The 18,557-nt window shown below is 46.5% G+C and overlaps 1 protein-coding gene across 2 annotated transcripts; it reads left to right on the top strand.

Moving 5' to 3' along the window:
* Window positions 1-2,209: 2,209 nt before the first annotated feature.
* Window positions 2,210-12,952, top strand: MARCO (macrophage receptor with collagenous structure). 2 transcript variants are annotated; one of them, XM_048310226.1, is made up of 15 exons: window positions 2,210-2,441; window positions 4,393-4,494; window positions 4,881-5,117; window positions 5,515-5,550; window positions 6,452-6,487; window positions 6,850-6,957; window positions 8,242-8,349; window positions 8,448-8,492; window positions 9,034-9,132; window positions 9,228-9,281; window positions 9,786-9,830; window positions 9,974-10,081; window positions 11,235-11,276; window positions 11,590-11,766; window positions 12,070-12,952. In XM_048310226.1, exons 1-15 carry the CDS (start codon window positions 2,390-2,392, stop codon window positions 12,198-12,200), a joined length of 1,380 nt encoding a protein of 459 aa, XP_048166183.1. In that variant the 5' UTR covers window positions 2,210-2,389; the 3' UTR covers window positions 12,201-12,952. The 2 variants fall into 2 exon arrangements, with proteins under 2 accessions (XP_048166183.1, XP_048166182.1); XM_048310225.1 differs by lacking the exon at window positions 2,210-2,441 and adding an exon at window positions 3,143-3,350.
* Window positions 12,953-18,557: the final 5,605 nt, after the last annotated feature.

The following is an 18,557-nucleotide window of genomic DNA, read 5'->3' as shown; positions in this document are numbered from 1 at the left end:
CTGTGGGAGAGCAGTGTGGTCTGTGGGCAGGATTACTTTTGGGCGTTTTGAAGCCCATCTGCTGAAACATGAGTGCAAGTATTAGGATAAGGGGTAGACTGTCACCTTTCCTGGCTGCAACCCCCCACTTCAGTCTAGAGACAACAGCAGAAATGGTGGAGGTTCCTGCCCCAGGCTACCCAATATGAGGTCTGTTTGAGCCACACATTCTTTTTTCACTCATCCTTGGAGGGGAATAAAAGCCTCCTGAATGCTGCACTTTTATACCTAAGACAGTCTGCAGTCAAATAGACGAGTCTGGAAAAATTACCATCTTGTGGATAAATGGAGAAACACCTCTTGTCTAGGATATCTTCTCATCTGGGGAAAAATATAAACCTTTAAAACATTGCAACTTCAGTTCTTTCAGGATAAATGGCTGTCCTGAGAAGGCTGATGCCTGTGCAAGCTCCCTCTCAGAATCACTGCTGGGAGGCTGTTGATGTCTTTAGCTGTTGCCAGGCTGGAGTTTGGTGTTGCATCCCTTTGCTTTGCCATGAGCTCTTGGTGGTGGCAAATGCCTGCAGTGGACAAGAGTGATGGAAGGAGATGAGAAAGGTAGTGGATGTGGCCAGGGACTTTTTGCTCCACCAGCCACTTCCAGGCCACTTCCTTTTCCCTCCACCAGATCCCCCAGGCCCGTGACATTGAGGCAGCTGTGGTCTGTTTATAAAACTTGGTTCAGATGTTGGTGCACATTTACAACGAGAGCACGAGGAGCGTCTTCTGTATGAATGTAGGAAAGAAAGGGATGAGCTGGAGGACTACAAGCTCTTCCTTGAGTGCCAGCAGAACATGTCAGGGGAGGCAGGATGAGCAGCAGGAGGAGAGGGACCAGGGCTTTCTCACAGACAGCCTGACAGATAAGGCTGATGGTCCAGCAGACGTGTCCCATAATGTGCTGGAAACTGTTATTCTCTAAATAACCCCATTGTTTCAGCAAAACATCAACCTAGGGAGACTGCACTGAATCAGCAGTTTCTTTTCTTTTTTTCTTTCCTGATTGCAAAATCAGAGTCAAGCTATTGCTGCAGTCGGTGATGATACAGTGAGAAATGAAAGACAGCAGAAAGCAGGATGGGAGCACACACAAAGGCTGAGCCAGCATGTTGGGACATGGTCTCTGCACCCAAGGCGTGGCCCAGACCCTCGGCACCACACGCACTGGGAAATCAGCTGCCTGTTCTTAGAGGCTGGCATTGAGATAGAAATGCACCACGACCACCCAGACAGCCAGATGTTCACCTGAGCCATGAGAATGTGGCAGCTTGCAGAGCTGCATGGGGCTGCATCAACTAGAAATAAAGGTTAGACCAGCTGGGTAGGCAACTGCAGTCAGAAGGATCATGACTTTCCCCCCAAAAGTGGAGAACTGGACTTCAAAACCTGAAGCATTGCAGTTTGGGGCTGTCAAAATCAATGGAATCTACTCCTGCTTTTGCACCCATGCCAACTGGGCTGCTGAGAGTGGCATGGCCACAACATGATCATGAGTCATGTGAAAACTTATCCCTGAGCTTCTTTCTCAGGGAAGGAGGGCACAGGGATCTCATTGCACCTTTTGTTTTTAGGAGGGCTTTTGAGAACTATGTGTGCCAGCTTATTTTTAATACTTCGAAATAAAATGGATTTGACTAGAAGTATTATTAAAAGCCTCTCTGCTGTAAATCTGCTCTCTGCATGCACCTGAATCACATCTGTCCCTATAGACATCCACTTGGCAGCACAAGAGCAGCCATTCCCAGCTCATCACCTAGCAAGAGAAGATGGCTTCAGGCTTGTGCAGAGTGGTCAGCTGGACCACCAGAACCATCAGAAACGGGCTGGATATGAGCCCTTACTCCCGTGACGAGGTGATGCCATGATGGGAGAGGACGCACAAGCAGTTACTGTGGCTCAGCCGATTGGTGGTGATCCTCCCTAATTCAAGGGGATATCTGAGCCCTTCACAAGGAAGCAAATTATCCCAATTCCTACACAGAGTGTAGTAGAATGTTTAAAAATGGAGGATTCCTCTTCCTCCCTGCTGGGGACAAACCAGGTCACAGCTGCACAAGCACATTTGAAAGGAGAACACAGAAGTGGGTTCAAAAATCCTCATTTGTGGTTTAAGCCTTTCAGAGATTTGTACATCAGGTGCAGAACAGAGGGCTTCACTCTGCACTGTCAGGGTGTGGATCTCCAGCTCACCCCTACCTGAAGACTTACTACATTTCATTCCATGGCCAAGCAAAGCGGCGAGGACACAGCAGCGCCAAGGATGAGCACAGAGCTGCAGCCCAGGACCAAACTGTGTGACAGTGACTGCCTTGCACCTCGGGGAGGGCAGGACGTGGTGGTGGCAGCGTAGATGCGGACGGCTCTGCCCAGCTCCTACCGAAGGCTCCTGCCTGTGGGCTTGGGTGAGTCCCTTTGCTTTGCAAAAGCAAAATCAAACCCAACATAAATGGAGAAGTCAAAACGCCGAATGCCATGGCGAGGTCTGCAGGGGGGAGTTTGGCAGCATGAGGGTAAAGAAATGGTGAAGAGGTAGGAATTGTGTCCATGGGTATGAAAAACTCACCAGGGAGGAAGCAGGAGCTGGAGAGACTTTGTCAAGGAGGCTGCAAGTGTCTCTTTTCCATATCATCCCAAACCCATTTGGGTTTCAGCATCCCCCATCCCATCATCATTCACTTGTCTTTACAACTCCTCCTGATTCTTTCCCTCCTTGCACTTGAGTCTCACACAATCTACTGATGTACACCTTGGTGCACATTGTTGTGTGTTCCACTATGACAAAGTCCTCAGCCTCCCCTCCCAGGAGAGGGATTGCCAAGCTGACATTGAACACGGAATCTTCTTGGCTATCTTCTTGAGGAGCTTTACTTGTGTTAGGAACAAATTCCATGCGTCCATCTCATGCCTAACCCCATAACAATGCAGAGATATTGAACAACTCCAGGTTGAAGATCTTCCAGGTTCGTGCCCAAGGCTCCCTGGATTCCAAGTGAGCACATGACTGAACATCTTAGCTGTGGGATTTTTTGAGGAACTGTTCAAATTACCACATCAGAGTTCTCAGTACTCTATAAAAACTGAGCAGATAGGAAATGCATATCAGATAGCATCAAATCAGGAGGCAGAGAGGAAGTCCCTCCAGCTCTTTGTTGTCTATAGTCTTACAAGGCTTTAAGTTAGCCACAAGAAACTTGTCATGACATTTAAAGACAAATACGGGGAAGATGGAAATACGAGTGATATGAACACTTTCAGTGTTTCAGAAAAGATTGGGTTTGCCTCAGCTTCTACCACAACCTTTCAGATAAGTGGTAAGGTTTCTTTTTATTAAATGGATTTATATGGATTTTATCTGGTCTAAAACAACACATAAAAATGAAATATTGCATATTAAATTCTTTTTGCAGTGATTTTGCTAGTAAATTAACTACCATTTAAAAATAGAAGTATGTCAAACTACCCTTTCTAGCCAAAAGCTGATGCTGAGCATCAGAAAAAATGATTTTCCTGTTTTAGAAAATGTCTCATTTTCTTGAGTAAGACTTTCATGTGTAATAGTTAAGATACTAAAATCACCAGACTCAATAAAAAAAAGTAAGTTTATGAATTTTTTAGCTGAATAGAAAAGCTTCATTGCTGACTAAGCCATTCTATTGTAAAACCAATTAAAATACTGTAGTCTTTTAAAACTAAGACTTTAAAGTCCTGATTACATTACTTTGTAAAAAAAGAAAAACCCCAATTGAGGGTAACTTACTGAATGTCTGACATAGCTAACAATGCTTCTGAAATACTTTTTTCTCCCTGAAGGCCAAAATTCAACAAAGCCATGTATTTATTTTACACTTGCTGGTAGTCATTGGTTTTACATGTTATGACTTGACTCAATTTGCTCTGCAGTTCAGCTTATTATTGATTTTTCATTTATTTTGATGCATACATGCATCACTGTTGGAATCATGTGTATGCAGCGGTCTGGATAGAGAAGGAATTGCCCTGAGCAACCCTCCGAATGGCAGCTTGGGACAATTAAAAGCAGTGGGAACAGGGAGTTTATTGATGCAGAAAGGGGAAAGCCACCACATTCACACTGCTATAGGCTGGATTAAGTCTTGATGGAATTGAGCTGGTTAAATTAACTAAGGAAAAGATGGCCAAGAAGACTGCAGTGCAAAGCCTGGAGCAGAGGAAGGCAGCCTGCCTTGCTGGCAGGATCAAGCACTCTCACAGAGGGACCTTGCCGCTCCTCACTGCTGGAAAGCACTGTGGCCAAGCCTGAAATGGCTGGAAGCAAGCAGAGCTTGTAGGGAAGAGATGTGGGAGAGTGTCTACCCTTCTTGTCTTGGTTTTTAGAGCCTCAGAGCCATAAAAAGGCATCCACATGCTGTGTTCGGACAGCCCTCAGCATCTACCTGCTGCTGCTGACGGCCGGCCAGGGGCTGCTGATGTACAAAGGTAATGCTACAACCTTGCCAAGGGCTTGGCATCAAAAGAGAGCTTTGCTGGGTGCTCCTGGGGGCCTGGGCAAGTGGGAATGAGCACACAGATCGGGAACCTCTGAGGGAGCACAGAGGCTCCTCCACACACCTCCAGGCAAAGCAGCCACTGCAGGGGACAACTCCCCCACCCTGTACGTGTGCTTTGCATTTGCAAAGGCATTCCCAGCTGCACTCCTGGCTGCAGCAAGGACTGGCACATGAAAACCACCTCCCCGGGTCTAACAGGGGTGGTCTTTATCCCCGGTGTCCTCCCCAGGTGCTGAGGAACTGCTCTGCCAAAATACCATTTCCCAGCCAGACCGGGCAGTGAATATTCATTGCATGGGCTTTTTGTTTCCTCAGTATTTAAGATGCAGAGAGAGATATTGAAACTTCAAGAGCAAAATGCCTCCTATACAGAAGAGATTCTGAAGAGCTCCTTTGGCAACAATCTGGCTTTGGCAAGAAGCTCTACTGAGAAGAGCTTTCTCATGAGACATGAAGAAAACTGGAGGAGAAGCTTAGAAGAGCAAATCACCATAATTAAAAGTAACAATGCAAACTTGATGATGAGGATGAACAACATCACCGTGGTTGCAGGTATGGCTCTCCATGCTGGCTCTGCAGTGGGGAGACCCCACTCCTCTGCGTCACTGGCAAAGAGGGGCTGAAAACCCGGTTTAGATGATCCAATAACTAGGGCAAGATTCAATCTTCCTGTCAGTTAGTGATGCCCCCATGCCCAGGGTTGGAATCTATAGGTGCTCCGGCACCTATAGGAGCTGGAGCACTGCACTGTGCAAACCCCCAGAGCCCCTTGCAGCTGCACCTGTGGCTCTGGGCTCCTCTCCCCTCCAGTGATTTGCAGATTTGGACTCTAGATGCCATCCAAAAGGGGGGTGTCTCCAGCCCACACCTCAAGCCTGTCGATCCCATACTGCTGTGTTCCTCACTGGCTGCTGACTACTGAAAAATATGCATTAAATATTTATTTCAGGGCCTCCTGGACGCAAAGGAGATCCTGGTCCACCAGGTATGTTGGTAAATGAGCCACAACTTCTCTTCTTTTCCTCTTTTTCTTTTTTTCATCTAAGAGACCTTAAGTGAGGATTTGGGATTTCAGTCCCCAGACCAAGACCCTACCCAGTGTGCAGACACCCAATGCTCTGGCCATGAGAAGACCTGCTGTACCTTTTCACTGATCCTCCAGGAGCCTCGGCTAGCCCGAGTGCTCCCACAGAGGTCCCTAGGAAAACATTGGCACAGACTCAGGAACGGCTGAGTGTAAGCTCTGCCCTCCACAGCCATGCCCAAGTTGCTGCCCTGGGTACCTGGGGGTTTGGGTAGAACTACACCCTCCTTAGGAGGTAAATATCTCCAGACTGTGAGGATGCAGCAAGTCCTGGTCTAGTGCTGGCTCCCCTCTGAGCAGAGACTGGACCAGGAAACAGTTTCTGTGATCCTGTGATGATGACCTAAGATGCAACCCTTGTTAGGTTAGGTCTGTAACTCATCCATCCCTACTTCTTGGCTACAATGATGAGATTTTCTGAAGGAAAAAAATAAATTAAAAATTGTGTTTTCATATCTTCCTGGCTGCACTTACGACACTTACGAAACAGCACCTCCTGCCAAGCAATGTTATTACACATCAGAGCCCAATAGTTCAGTGCATTTTCATGGAAGATCTCCCCAATGGTCCCCATGAGCTGAGGTTGGCAAGAACACAAGCTGGCCCCTGCCCAGCCGAGCACTCAGCTGAGCTCCAAGGACTTTACTCAAGTGGTTGTGCTGGTCCCTGCCAGCTGAAGATTGGCCTCACTGGTGACTGAAATCGTGTGAGCAAAGGATGATTAAAAAATTCATCTCTTCTTCTTAGCCATTACTGTGGATAGATGATGTGTGTCAGCTGATATATATATTTTCCATCCCAGGGTTACAGGGACCACCAGGGACAAAGGGAGACCAAGGTAAGGCTTTTCTGACACCTGAATTACTTCTGTGTATGAACATAAAGTGGCTTTATGGATGATTTTATGAGCAATCATGTCCTCAGCCAAGGTGTGAGTAAGAATGTCATTGGAGTTGAAGGAAATAAGCCTATGTAGAGCTAATGTGAGCAAAAGAAAAACTTAGCTGGAAAAAATCTTATTTTAAAAGTCTATGTGCAACAGCCACAGTGGGCCAATTTGCCACTGTTACCAGCACCACTCTCAAGTGCACAGAGAGTGGAGTTTGGCTCATGCTCGCAGCTGTGGTGGGTGTCCTGCTGCTGGCATTCACTAGACATGGCACCCCATGAAGCCTCAGAAAAATGGTGTTGTCCTTGCAGGCATACATGGACCCCAGGGTGAGAAGGGGAGCAAAGGAGCTCCTGGTCCTACTGGCCCAAGTGGTGATCCAGGAGTGAAAGGAGAAAAAGGAGAGATAGGGCTTGCAGGTAAGACTTCTTCACTATCTCAACATTTTTAATGTTCTCACACATATTTCTTTTTAAACCCATTCTAGATAAAACACCAGAAGAAGTCTTCATAGGTCAGTATTCATAAAAATCCAAGCAGCCCTGAGCGTGGCTTGCCAGTCAGTGAGGGAGCTGGATAAACAGGACACTTGACCTGATCTGCAGGAGTTTAATTTCATGTCATGCTTCAGCAAATCTCCCAAAGGAGGGCAGGCAGAAGGGGCCATGTAAAATGTTGACTCTGCACCATGGAAGTCTCTTTACAGAGTGACCTTGTCTAATGAAAGCCACAGATATTCAATTATCAGCTTATCCTAGATTAAAGCAGTGATGTTTACAGTAGGATTTTCATGGTATAAAATAATACAACACAATTTATATGCACAAGCATGTGGATGTTAGTCCTCATTTCAGTGGAACCTCTTTCTGAGAGCTTTATATCTTACATAAGCCTGGCTTTATACACCTGAAGTAGAAGAGTTATGCAACATGTTTCTCCCATGTGACATGCATTATGGATAGCTGTTACTCAGTGGTCTCACACGGGCTGAAAGCAGGAGAGGAAAAGAAAGCAGATGATGTGTGTGGTGCAGAGCAGGGAGGACAGCTGGGCAGGTTGATAAGAGCTTCCTCAGATCTTCCATCAGATTCTGGATGCCCCAATGCTCTCATTAGCACAAGATGCTCCAGAAGAGAAGTGATTGTAGGAGGAATACCAAAAGGCAAGGACTTTGGGATAATTCTAGAGCAGAAAGATGGAGGAGATATAGGTCTTCAAATGAGGCGCTTCCGAGCAATTCAGCTCATTTGGAGCATGCTGATCACCTGTTCAGAGAAGAGAAAATAAAGGGGAGATGAGAGAACTCTCTGGAAGCACAGGAGTGGAATATGCTGCCTTCTATCTCCACTGTGGCTAGGAGCAGGGAAGCGTTCAGACTGGGGTAAGGGATATTTAACTAGAGGAGAAACATTCCAGTAGTAGGGATAGTTTGGGGAATAGATTGGAGAGGCGTCATGGCACCACTACAAGCCTGTAACAGCAGGCCAGCCAAACATCTGGCCAGAGAGGCTGACAGAGCCAGAGGTGGATCAGACAGACCAGCTCTGTCCTCCTACAGCTTTATGGGAATGTCACTGAGTGGTAAGTGCTGGTGTGAGGCCAAACCTTGCTACTGCTGTGGCCGGACAGAGGTGCTCCACAGGCTGCAGAGACAACAAATCTGGTTTTTTGAATTTATAGATGTGTGCTATGCTGTTTGATAGGTCCCCAAGGACAGAAAGGTGACATGGGCAAGAAGGGAGACCCTGGGCCCCAGGGACCTGTGGGTCCTCAGGGACAGCATGGAGTCCCAGGACTGCCAGCTCACGATGGTAAGTGCAGAGGACACAGTGTGACAAGGGTGCAGGGCTGCCCCAGCTGAGGGGCTGGGCTAAGCCTCGTTAGCACTGATGCCAGGATATCGTTACAGGTAGCCCAGGGAAGCCTGGACCTCCTGGGCCGAAAGGAGAGGAAGGTAAGCAGTACAGAAGGTGCAATTTCTTGTAGAGACATCAGACTGATATCTTTTATATGGTGTTTCATGACAAGGAAAACTACAGCCGGTCTAGATCCCAGCATGGGTGAGAGAAGATGATGATTAGATGAAGAAATCATGCCAACATTTCAATGTCATCGAATCTCATCCAGCAGCCTTGGCTGTCTCATCTGGGCCCCACTCACTGTGCAGGAGACTGAGAGGGAAAGAAGGGCCGTGTCCTCCTTCCTGACGTGTGTGCACACACAAGGGCAGAAATTGTTGCTCTTTGAGGAGAGCACTTGTGCATTTCAAGGCTGGCAATCGGCCAGGACCTGCGTCCATGCAGCCTTTCACTCCAGATCATTCCTCACTGCATTGTTAAGGTTAGCACTGCCAGGGGAGGATTGCAATTCAGAGAGACCCAATTTGGCCTTCGTAAGTTCAACTCAGAGTACAAGGGCTGGTGATCAAGCTGTCTTTTTATCTCCTTCATGTGTTGTGTTACATTTCATGTGTGCTGCTTTCACTCAACCTCAAGGTGCAGCTGGACAACGTGGACCTCCTGGAAGTCCTGGCCTCGATGGCAGACCTGGTCAGAAAGGGGAGAAGGGGGACGAGGGCCCCAGAGGTAGCCCAGGTACAGCACTGCTCAAACTTGTAACTCATTGATCTTCTACTCTGGCCCCACTTTGTGTGATGGCTTCACCCTTACTGATTTCTTTTTCATTTTAGGAATACAAGGCATTGCTGGACTCAAAGGTGATCAGGGAGAACAAGGAATAGCAGGTAAAGTAGAATAAAACAGGTTTTGGGTCAACAGCACACATCATGCAGACACTGGAAAGGGAACTACAACACCAAGAGAAGATCTCTTGAGTCCTCTTCTTGGAGCTCCAATGCATCCCAGGATGCCATGGCACTCCTGACGCTCTGGCAGGCTGCTGTGGGCTGACTACTCACCAGAGAGTTGTTTCTACCATCTGTAATATGCATGAGGGGGTGATGGTGCCTGAATTTTTGTATCAATTGAAAACGCACAAACAAAGCAGCAGTTTAAGATGAACTTCAGGAGAAGATGTTTCTCCACTGCCTGTATTTTTTTTTTGACATGGTCTGCACTGAGTATGATGTGAAATAAGACACCTGATTCAGAAATAGATGTTTATAGTGTAGACACCTAAACTAGATGAGTTAAAATCCATCATAAATACTAATTTGTATAAGCTTTTATTAATGTATAAAGATCACTCTTGTAAATGTTTGTTTGTTTGTTTGTTCGTATGATCTTAGGACCTCCAGGGCAAAAGGGAGCAAAGGGAGACCAGGGCCCACCAGGTAAACCCTTATAGCATGATTTATTCTGATGATGCAAAGCACTTTAGGTGCCACATTCCACTGTTCTGCATGAATGTGAAATGTTTGTCATGCCCTTTCCTTGGGAAGGGACAAAGGCAATGACTTTTTTGCTTTCCACCCAGGTACCCCAGGCCCAGTTGGTCAAAAAGGAAGCAAGGGTGATTACGGCACTAAGGGTCTGAAAGGAGAACCAGGACTGAAAGGAGCCAAGGGAGAGAGCGGATATCCTGGTAAGGCTCTTTGCCACAGGGTCTGTGGAGCTGATGGTGCATTTGGATTCGGGACCGTAGATCACAGACTGGCACAAGCAACTCTGGGGCGTGTTTGCAGAGCTCATTTGCAGGAACTCAACAGACAGATCAGCCTTCCTAGCAGAGGAATGCACAGGGTGTCACGTGTACACCCTGGGAGGTGTGCTAAAAGACATGCAAGAAAACAGATGCATTAGATTTTCTCAAATCCCCTATTTCACAGAAAACTGGAACAACCCACACTCCTCTCTGCTTTGCTCAGAGACATCTTGTAGCACACCATGTCACTGGGATAAATCCCGTGTAAACACAGCACTGAGGAACATGGAATAGTGAAGCTGTTGGAAACACCTAACAGTGAGGCCATTTAATTATGCCTTGCTAACTGTAGGACACAAAAACTGTTCAAAAGGTCCAACACTACAGCTACTCTCCATCCTTGACTCCCCTCCCTTCCAATCACAGGGTGTTTCAAAAAATCATAAGACCTGTAGCAAAAAAAACCCCTAACAGTTGTTACAACAGCCCATGGGAAGCAAACTGTGCTCCAGATGCTATTTTCTTTCAATTGTTCACACACGATAGTACAGGAATCCTCAGAAATAAACTAGATTCTATGTGGGGCTCCTCTATGCACTCCTCCTCTGGAGCTTTGCATCTGGAGGTAGCTTTGGACAAAAGAACTCATTGGGTTTTTTCAAACACCCTTACCCTCAAGACCAAGATACTCCACAGAAATGTGGAGGACTGTTGAGAGCACCTTTCTTCTCTCCCTGGAGAGCAAATCCCTGGATGTAGGTCTTCCTGGAAGTACTTTGGGAGATATCATGCCTACTCCTGGAGATCCCAAAGTCTGTCAAAGATGTCAGTTTACAGGGAAATGAGATACATTTCCCACAAGTGAATGAATAGATGGGTTTTTTAAAGTGGCCCTTTTCTTGGGTCACACATTAGGAAGATCCTACTTTTCCTGCCACGTTTCTTTTACATATCCTTAGTCACTTCAGGGTGTTCATTTTCTACAAGGGGAGGAGTCTGCACATCTCTGACTCATACAAGCATTCAGAACTAGATAATAACTGGATTTTTCCACAAGCAACAGTCAAATGTTTGCTTTTCTATTTTGCAACAGGTTCCCAAGGAGTAAAAGGGAGCAAAGGTGAAAAAGGAGAAGGTACTGGACTTTTACTTCTTCTCTCACTTGCCTTCTGGTATCAAAGCTACCTGACATCAGGCCCAAAATCCCCCTCTACTCACACAGCACAGCTAACAGAGCTGAGGAGCCTGTGGTCTGAGCTGCAGCCTGGTGTCTCCAAATACAGGGGGAGCTCCTGAATTGTTTGGATTTGAGCTACCAGTAACCTCTGGTCCCACCCTGGAGATGGGAACATCCCTCTGGTTTGGGTGGTCACTGCTCCTGTCTGTCAATGTCTTTCCTTATGCCTGTATGACCCTTTGAGTTATTTTCTTCTCCTCTGAACTCTCAGTTGGCCTCAGTAATTTTGTACGACTCGTGGGAGGAGACAGAAGGGGCCGTGTGGAAATCTTCCACAAAGGGTCCTGGGGAACAATATGTGACGATGGCTGGACCATCCGAGAGGCCGGCGTAGTCTGCCGAATGCTGGGATTCAACCGTGCAGTCTCTTACTTCACAGCCTCAGCAGGTGAGTCCACTACAGCTTTACACCTCTCCAGGCCTGCCACGGGTGCTTACACACACCACAGCAAGGTCACCTACACGAGCAGCAAGTGATCTCCTCAGCAGGGCAGCTCGTTCCTCTTGGGATGAGGCAGCAGCATGTCAAGTGCTGCTTGACCTGTGCCCAAAGACTTGATTTCCAACGAGCCATCCACACAACCCAACACATGCCCACTATCCACAGGGCTCTCTTTAGAAAAAAAAATGCATACTCCTCTTTCTCTCATCCAACAGTTTTTTGTTTGTTTGTTTGTTTGATTTTCCAAAGGCACCGGACAAATTTGGCTCGATGACGTAAATTGCAAGGGGGGTGAAATTACAATTACGGACTGTAGCAAGCGTGACTGGGGTGCACACAACTGCAACCACAACGAGGATGTTGGGGTGGAGTGCACTTGATGGGACACCAAGTCTGTCCTGGGAGCTGCTGCTGCCTCTGCTCTCCGTGGAGCTTTTCATCAGGCTGTGCTTTTGTGCCTCTCTACCAGGTCATAAAAATATTGACAAAGAAAGTTGAATTTTTCACAAATCAGTAACAGTTGCAAGACCTACAGGTAACCTGAAACATCCCAGCTGTCACAAAACAATTGGAGCTCAGGCATGTGAGCCAGTTCACAGCTTTTCCAGCTACCTGACATCAGCTCATCTGCAGGAGCTCACATGTGTGTGACCTCTAAGTCCACAGGGGAGGTGATGGTCCACATTAGCTTAGTGCAGTAAGGATCAGTGTGCAGAAACCTGCACTTACTGCAGCTGAGCTGGCTAGTCCATCTTCATCACAGTACAGTTGTGAACCTGAGCTTAAAACCCCCAGGGAAGTGCATACACCCAAAACAGCAGATGCTCAGAAATCATCAGATGATCACTCTGGCATGCAAATATAAATATTCTTCAGAAAGTATGCTGATCACACATTAAAGTGCAAAAATAAGTGCCTGGGATCTAGGTGCCATACTATCCTGGTTTAGCATAGCGCTTTGTTTTGACCTTAGCTAAGTCCCTTGCCTTCTCTGTCAGCATTTTCTAACCTGTCTCCAGGAGCAATACCCCTTACTTATCTGGTGTATAAAGCTAAGCTTTTCATACCTTTTGAAATTAAATGCTCCAGTAAAGCAAAATCATGACAAATAAAAAATGTAGCAAAGCATGAATAAGCTATCGATTGGTGTTAAATATAAATAAATAAACAAATAAATAAACAAATAAATGCTTGAATAGATAAATAAATAAAATTATACACGCACACACCTGTAGATATATTAGGGAGAAAATATTGAACTGGGCTTTCCTGGATCCCATGCGATTGATGCAGTTTACGTTCAACAAATAAAGGTTTCCCTGCAAGGACAAGCGCTGGACACATCCTGACGGGATGCCACGAGCGCGGTGGGACCTGCGGGAGGAGCCGCGGGTACCGCGCCAGGACCCACCGGTCCCCTCCCGACACCCCTCCCCATCCCCGCCGCCGAGCCCGGTTGTCTCAAATGCTCCTTCCCGGCACTAAGGGGAGCTCAAGGGCCGCCGCCGCTCCGCAAAGCCGCTGCGGGAGACCCGCGGCACCGGCCCGGCCCCGCGGCTGCTCCTCCGCGCTGCCTTCTCCCTCGGAGAACCGGGGATCCTGCGCATCCCTCTCTGCTCCGCTCTCGTGAAACCTCGCCTGGAGCACTGCGTCCAGCTCTGAGACCCGGGCACAGCAGGGATAGCGACATGCTGGAGTGAGGCCAGAGGGGGCTGCGAAGATGCTCAGAGAGCTGGAGCACCCCCCCTATGAAAACAGGCTGAGAGAGCCAGGGCTGTTCAGTCTGGAGAAGAGACAGCTCTTAGAGCACCTTCCAGCAAGAGAGCTGGAGAGGGATTTTTTACAAGGTCATGTAGAGATAGGACAAGGGTGAATAGCCTTAAACTAAAAGACAGTAGGTTTAGATTATATATCAGGGAGAATATTCTTCCTTGTGACGGTGGTGGGGCACTGGCCCAGAGGTTGCCCAGAGCAGCTGTGGATGCCTCATCCCTGAAAGTGTTCAAGGCCAGGTTGGACAGGGCTCCCCTGCCCAGGAGATTGAAATTAGACTACCTTTAAGATTCTTTCCAACTCAAATCATTCCATGATTCTATGTTCCTAGGAGTGGAATGGCAGTGGTGGCCGCAAGGGCCTGGTGATGCATCCAGAGGGTCCCTGTGATGTCCCTGTGCCATAGGGAAGGATTAAAATGTGTTTTATCCTGTTGAACAGCTGACAGCACACGCAGCAAGACCAAAATCTGAGAGTGGGGTGCTTGGTTTGAGGGAATGAGACAGGCTATGGTGGTCTCAGTCCTGGATAACTGCAGCACTGGTCAAACAGTTCTCCAGTAAAGGGATTTTACAAAATAAGAACAGATGTTTTTAGGTATTTGTGATGCAGACTCTTACGCCTGATGGTTTGTGAGAGGCTGCTGGGAAGTTGGGACACTTGTACAGGTTTTGCTCCCCACTCTTCAATAGCTAGAAACACAATTTTTAAGGCAAACCATCAGATTTTTCCAACATACCAGAGGTGTCCCCTTGGAGGGACAGAGGAGGGACAGCTGTACAGCTCACCCCCAGCCTTACCACTGTGGGGGCAGGACACATGTCCCAGCAGTGGCATTTGGAGCCTGAAGCCCAGCACTGCGACCCCCATGCAGCAGGTTTGGGGGGCATTCGTGCTCCACATGTTCACTTCTCCAGTCTAAGGGAAGGTCCACTGGGGCAGGAAGAGTGCTACAAGTCACCACAGGATGGTTGGTGAGCAATAAAAAATCCTTTTGCATCTACAGAAAGGGGTAGCCCTGAGTTTTGGAGGTTGGCTTGCAGGGCCACACCCCCTCCCTCCCAAATACCCAGCTCCAGCTATTCCACCCCAGCTTTGAAGTCTCCCAACCATCCTGAACTGCCCTGAAAGAGCTGCCTGTGACAGCTAACAAGGAGTAGTACAGCTTTGCTTATCATTCATGCCCAGCACCAATTAAAAAGACTTAGTTAAGCAAAATGCAATTACACTGTCATGGATAAAAGGGATACAATTAATTAAAATGGAGCACTTTCCCTTAGGAATGATGTTATTTCCAGATGCTCCCATCCCGGATCATTCCTTGTGTTCTGAAGAGATTTGGAACGGGTGGGGAGAACTGGGGTTTTTTGGGTAGTTCTGTCTCACTAGCTCACGTGTATTTATGAGGTAAGTTAGCAAAGACCCTTGAGGACACAAATCTTTTCTGGAGCCCTAGAGCACCATTTCCAATGTATCTGACACTACCTTTCCAAGAAGACGAACATTTCATAGAGGCTATCTGGCATCAAACTGAGACTTTTCTCCTTTTGGGGAGAAAACTGAACCTTCTGTCATCTCTGAAGGAATGGGGAACAGCCAGACACAGTGGGATATGTGCTGTGGCTGGAAGGATTTTCCAAAATTCACACTTCAACTGCAGTGAGGTTTCCTATCTCATGCCCCATGGGAAGGGAGAGATGCTGAAGAGCAAAACATTTACTAACTAAAAGCCAGTTCTCCAGGTTTCCAAAGCCTGAAGTTTATGCTGAGTGCACCCATAACACACCTCCTTAGCAAAATTATTGATGATTCCAGCTGCAAAGATAAAAAAGGTAATTAATGAGTTAAAGACATCGCATTAAAATATGCAATAAATCGTTTTCTGCATTACATGCATATTACAGACAGGTAACAAGTTTAATACACATGCAGGCTACATCTAAAGCTTAAACTCATCGCATCATATATAGGTCAATAATCGTATTTTCATCCCTCTCTTCTGAAGTCTTCTGATGTTTTAGATCAAATCACCACAAATCTGCCAGCACATTTCCTAGTTTTTTCTGTTGAACATCATGGTGGAGGGCAGCATCTGGCCTCAAAACCGTAAGGCTTTTTTTGTCTCACTTGGTGTCAGAACTGGTCAGGTTTTACTTGATTAACTCTTCCCACCAGCATGATCCAGCAAAGGCCCAACCAACCATCCAGTGCAGTGCAGAAGCCCAAACTACAAGTGTTTCTGATCCTGCAAAGGAGCCAGTTTGGCTCTCACAGGCACTGGCATGAAGCTGGACCATGCACTGATGCAGGCAGCTGCTCTGCTGTGACACAGAGTTGAATTTAACCCAAAGTTCTTAAACAAACTGTTAATGGTAGCTCCAAATGATTATCCATTTATTTCAGTACTTGTCTTTTTCAAATGTGACCTAAAATCTATAAGTAATTAGTTATTGTACAGGCTACGGTATTGCAAAATGCTTCCCTTCATTTTTTATTCAGACTCTGAACGATAACTCCAAAATCATTCTAGTCACACCAGCCTTCAAAGGTCTAAATGGGGAAGAAGGGGGGCTAATGCCTTAGTATCTTTGAGATTTACAAGAATATTTGAGGATTTTCCTGGGATTCAGTGTGAGATGAAAAAAAAGTGTTTTGCAGGCAAACAGAGGAACTTATGCTTCCAGTTCAAAAGGAAAGACACATCCAAATAGAGAAAGATTTAAATGCTAAAATGCTAAATAAATATTGCTATTCAACAGCACTCTTTGTCTTTTGAGCCCTAGGTTAAAACTACTTCACAGGGACTATAAAAGCTTGTTACTCTTCTTTGTTGGAGCTAAATGAATTTTAACCACAGAAGTCCCAGAGTGAAGAATTGCCTCCTAAAACTCCTCCCATGTCATCTAGGTACCCCATCAGGGGAAGGCAGGAGAGGACTTTGGGAGCTGTTAAATAAGGTGAATAAGAAAATAATACACAAATTGCATTTATTCTGAGTCCGCTTGTGATGTTTTCTGTAAATGCTAACAAATAAGTGACACTGGGAAGGTGCTGATTCCACACCATCAGGGTATCAGCAGCACAAGGAAGTGCAATTCTGCAATGACCTTGCCTTAGGAAATCCCGGTGGAGTTAAGGGATTCAGAGGGCTTTCAGGCTTAGGCCATAAGTCACTCAAGATATTAATGACTGCCTTATTAAGCAGATTCATAACTGTAATTCCAGATAAATACACAACTAGTCTGATCTCTTCTGATAACATGCCAACAGGAAAAAAAGTAAGTCACCTCCTACTAAGCAGACTATCTATTCAAAGGAACTGGAGCAAACTTTCACAGATGTTGAGGCCAGCGGGACCATCGTAATAATCCCATCTGACTTTCTGCATGGTGCAGGGCAGAAAAACTCCCCCAGGGATTTCTACACCATTTTGAAACCACAGCTTGTTTTCTAGGAAGGTGCCTTACCTTCATTGAAAGTTTTCTGAAAGCAGAGAAAGCACTGTGTTCCTGAAAACACATTCTTGCCTCATTAATTAATGTGCCAGCTCTCTCCCAGTGACTCCTCTCCTAACCTGTGCTGGGACACCAGGAGCCAGCTGAGATCCTTGAGCCACCGAGTGCTGTTGCCTGAAGTACGTTCAGACAAGGCTTAAGAGATAAAATAAGTTTTCCTTAACATGATTAACTTCACTTGGCAGGGACAAGCTCACAACCAGGTTTTGGAAGAACTACTTATTGTTCCAAGCAAGCAGCACTCCTATAAAGGGATGCTAATGCCCTGGACAGAGTGTAGAGAAATGAAGAATGTGCAGCACACACCAAGATCAAACTGGAAGTGACCTTGATAGTTTTACTTCTGCTCAGCATCTGAAAGGGTATTTCTGAAAGGCTTTTTCCATAATAGCTGTGGCTTGCATGAACACTGGGACTCTGCTCTTGCAGTTGCTCTGATGTTAAAGCAAATGTTTGACTTTACATAGCGGTGATAGAAGGAGCTCTTTGGGAGTAGAAGGCTCTCATCACACTTCTGAGGCCCTCAAACTCTTTTCTGGGTGGAAATGAGATCAGACTAAACTAAAGTGGCACTGTTTGCATGAGTAACAGCTAATCCAAATTACCCAGGGCTGAGAGATGAGGATCCCAGGGCTAAAAGAAAAAGGGTGTTTTTTCCACAAATGGGTAAAGACTGTTGACTCAACTTGCAGGGCTATAACATTTCTCCACTAACAAGCAGGGACAGACTCCTACAGCAATGCTGGAGGGAAGGGAAATACCCTGTCTCTGAAAATCCACTATTTCAACCAGACTGAAAGAGCTGCACAAGACTATAAATGGATCTGGCTGTGGTTAAGGGGTAGATGAGAGGAGGAAGAAAACCCTTTGCTTGTCCTGTGTTTATACTCCAAAACTGCAAGATTAAGACTGGGGAACTCCCCTACTTCCAGTTTACCTGCTTTAGAAGCCTTTTCGAGTCCCCCAGCACAAGCTGGCATGGAGAGGGCAGAAGAAGCTCTTTTCTGGACAGTGTTCTGGCACACTGACTTTACACACCATAGACAGGAAATGTGGAAAGAAAGCCACTTTTGCGACATTTTCCTTTTGTTGCTCCCAGATGCACAGTGCCACTTCCCATTACAAGCCAGCATGTCAGTTGTGACCTGCTCAGGGGAGACATGCTGTGACCCCATGGGACAGGCTCAGCACACTGAGGATGCAAGGGTAAAATGTACAGTCCTCAGTAAACATGTGGGGCCCAGCTCAGTGAGGGATCCTGAGTGATGAGACTTCAGCAAAAGGGCTCCAAGCATCACCCAGCACGGGAGATGAAGCAGAGAGTTGTCATCTAGGTCACATCTGCAGCTGGTATAAATCAACATTGCTCTGTTGATAACTGGGGAAATACATGGGTTTGTTTCTGCTGATAATTCAGCCCTATTCTGATAATTTTAAATTTTGCCCAGC

The sequence above is a fragment of the Corvus hawaiiensis genome, chromosome 7 (genome assembly GCF_020740725.1).
Source record: "Corvus hawaiiensis isolate bCorHaw1 chromosome 7, bCorHaw1.pri.cur, whole genome shotgun sequence".
In the NCBI taxonomy this organism is placed as follows: domain Eukaryota; kingdom Metazoa; phylum Chordata; class Aves; order Passeriformes; family Corvidae; genus Corvus; species Corvus hawaiiensis.
This window is presented reverse-complemented; position numbering and strand designations above follow the sequence as displayed.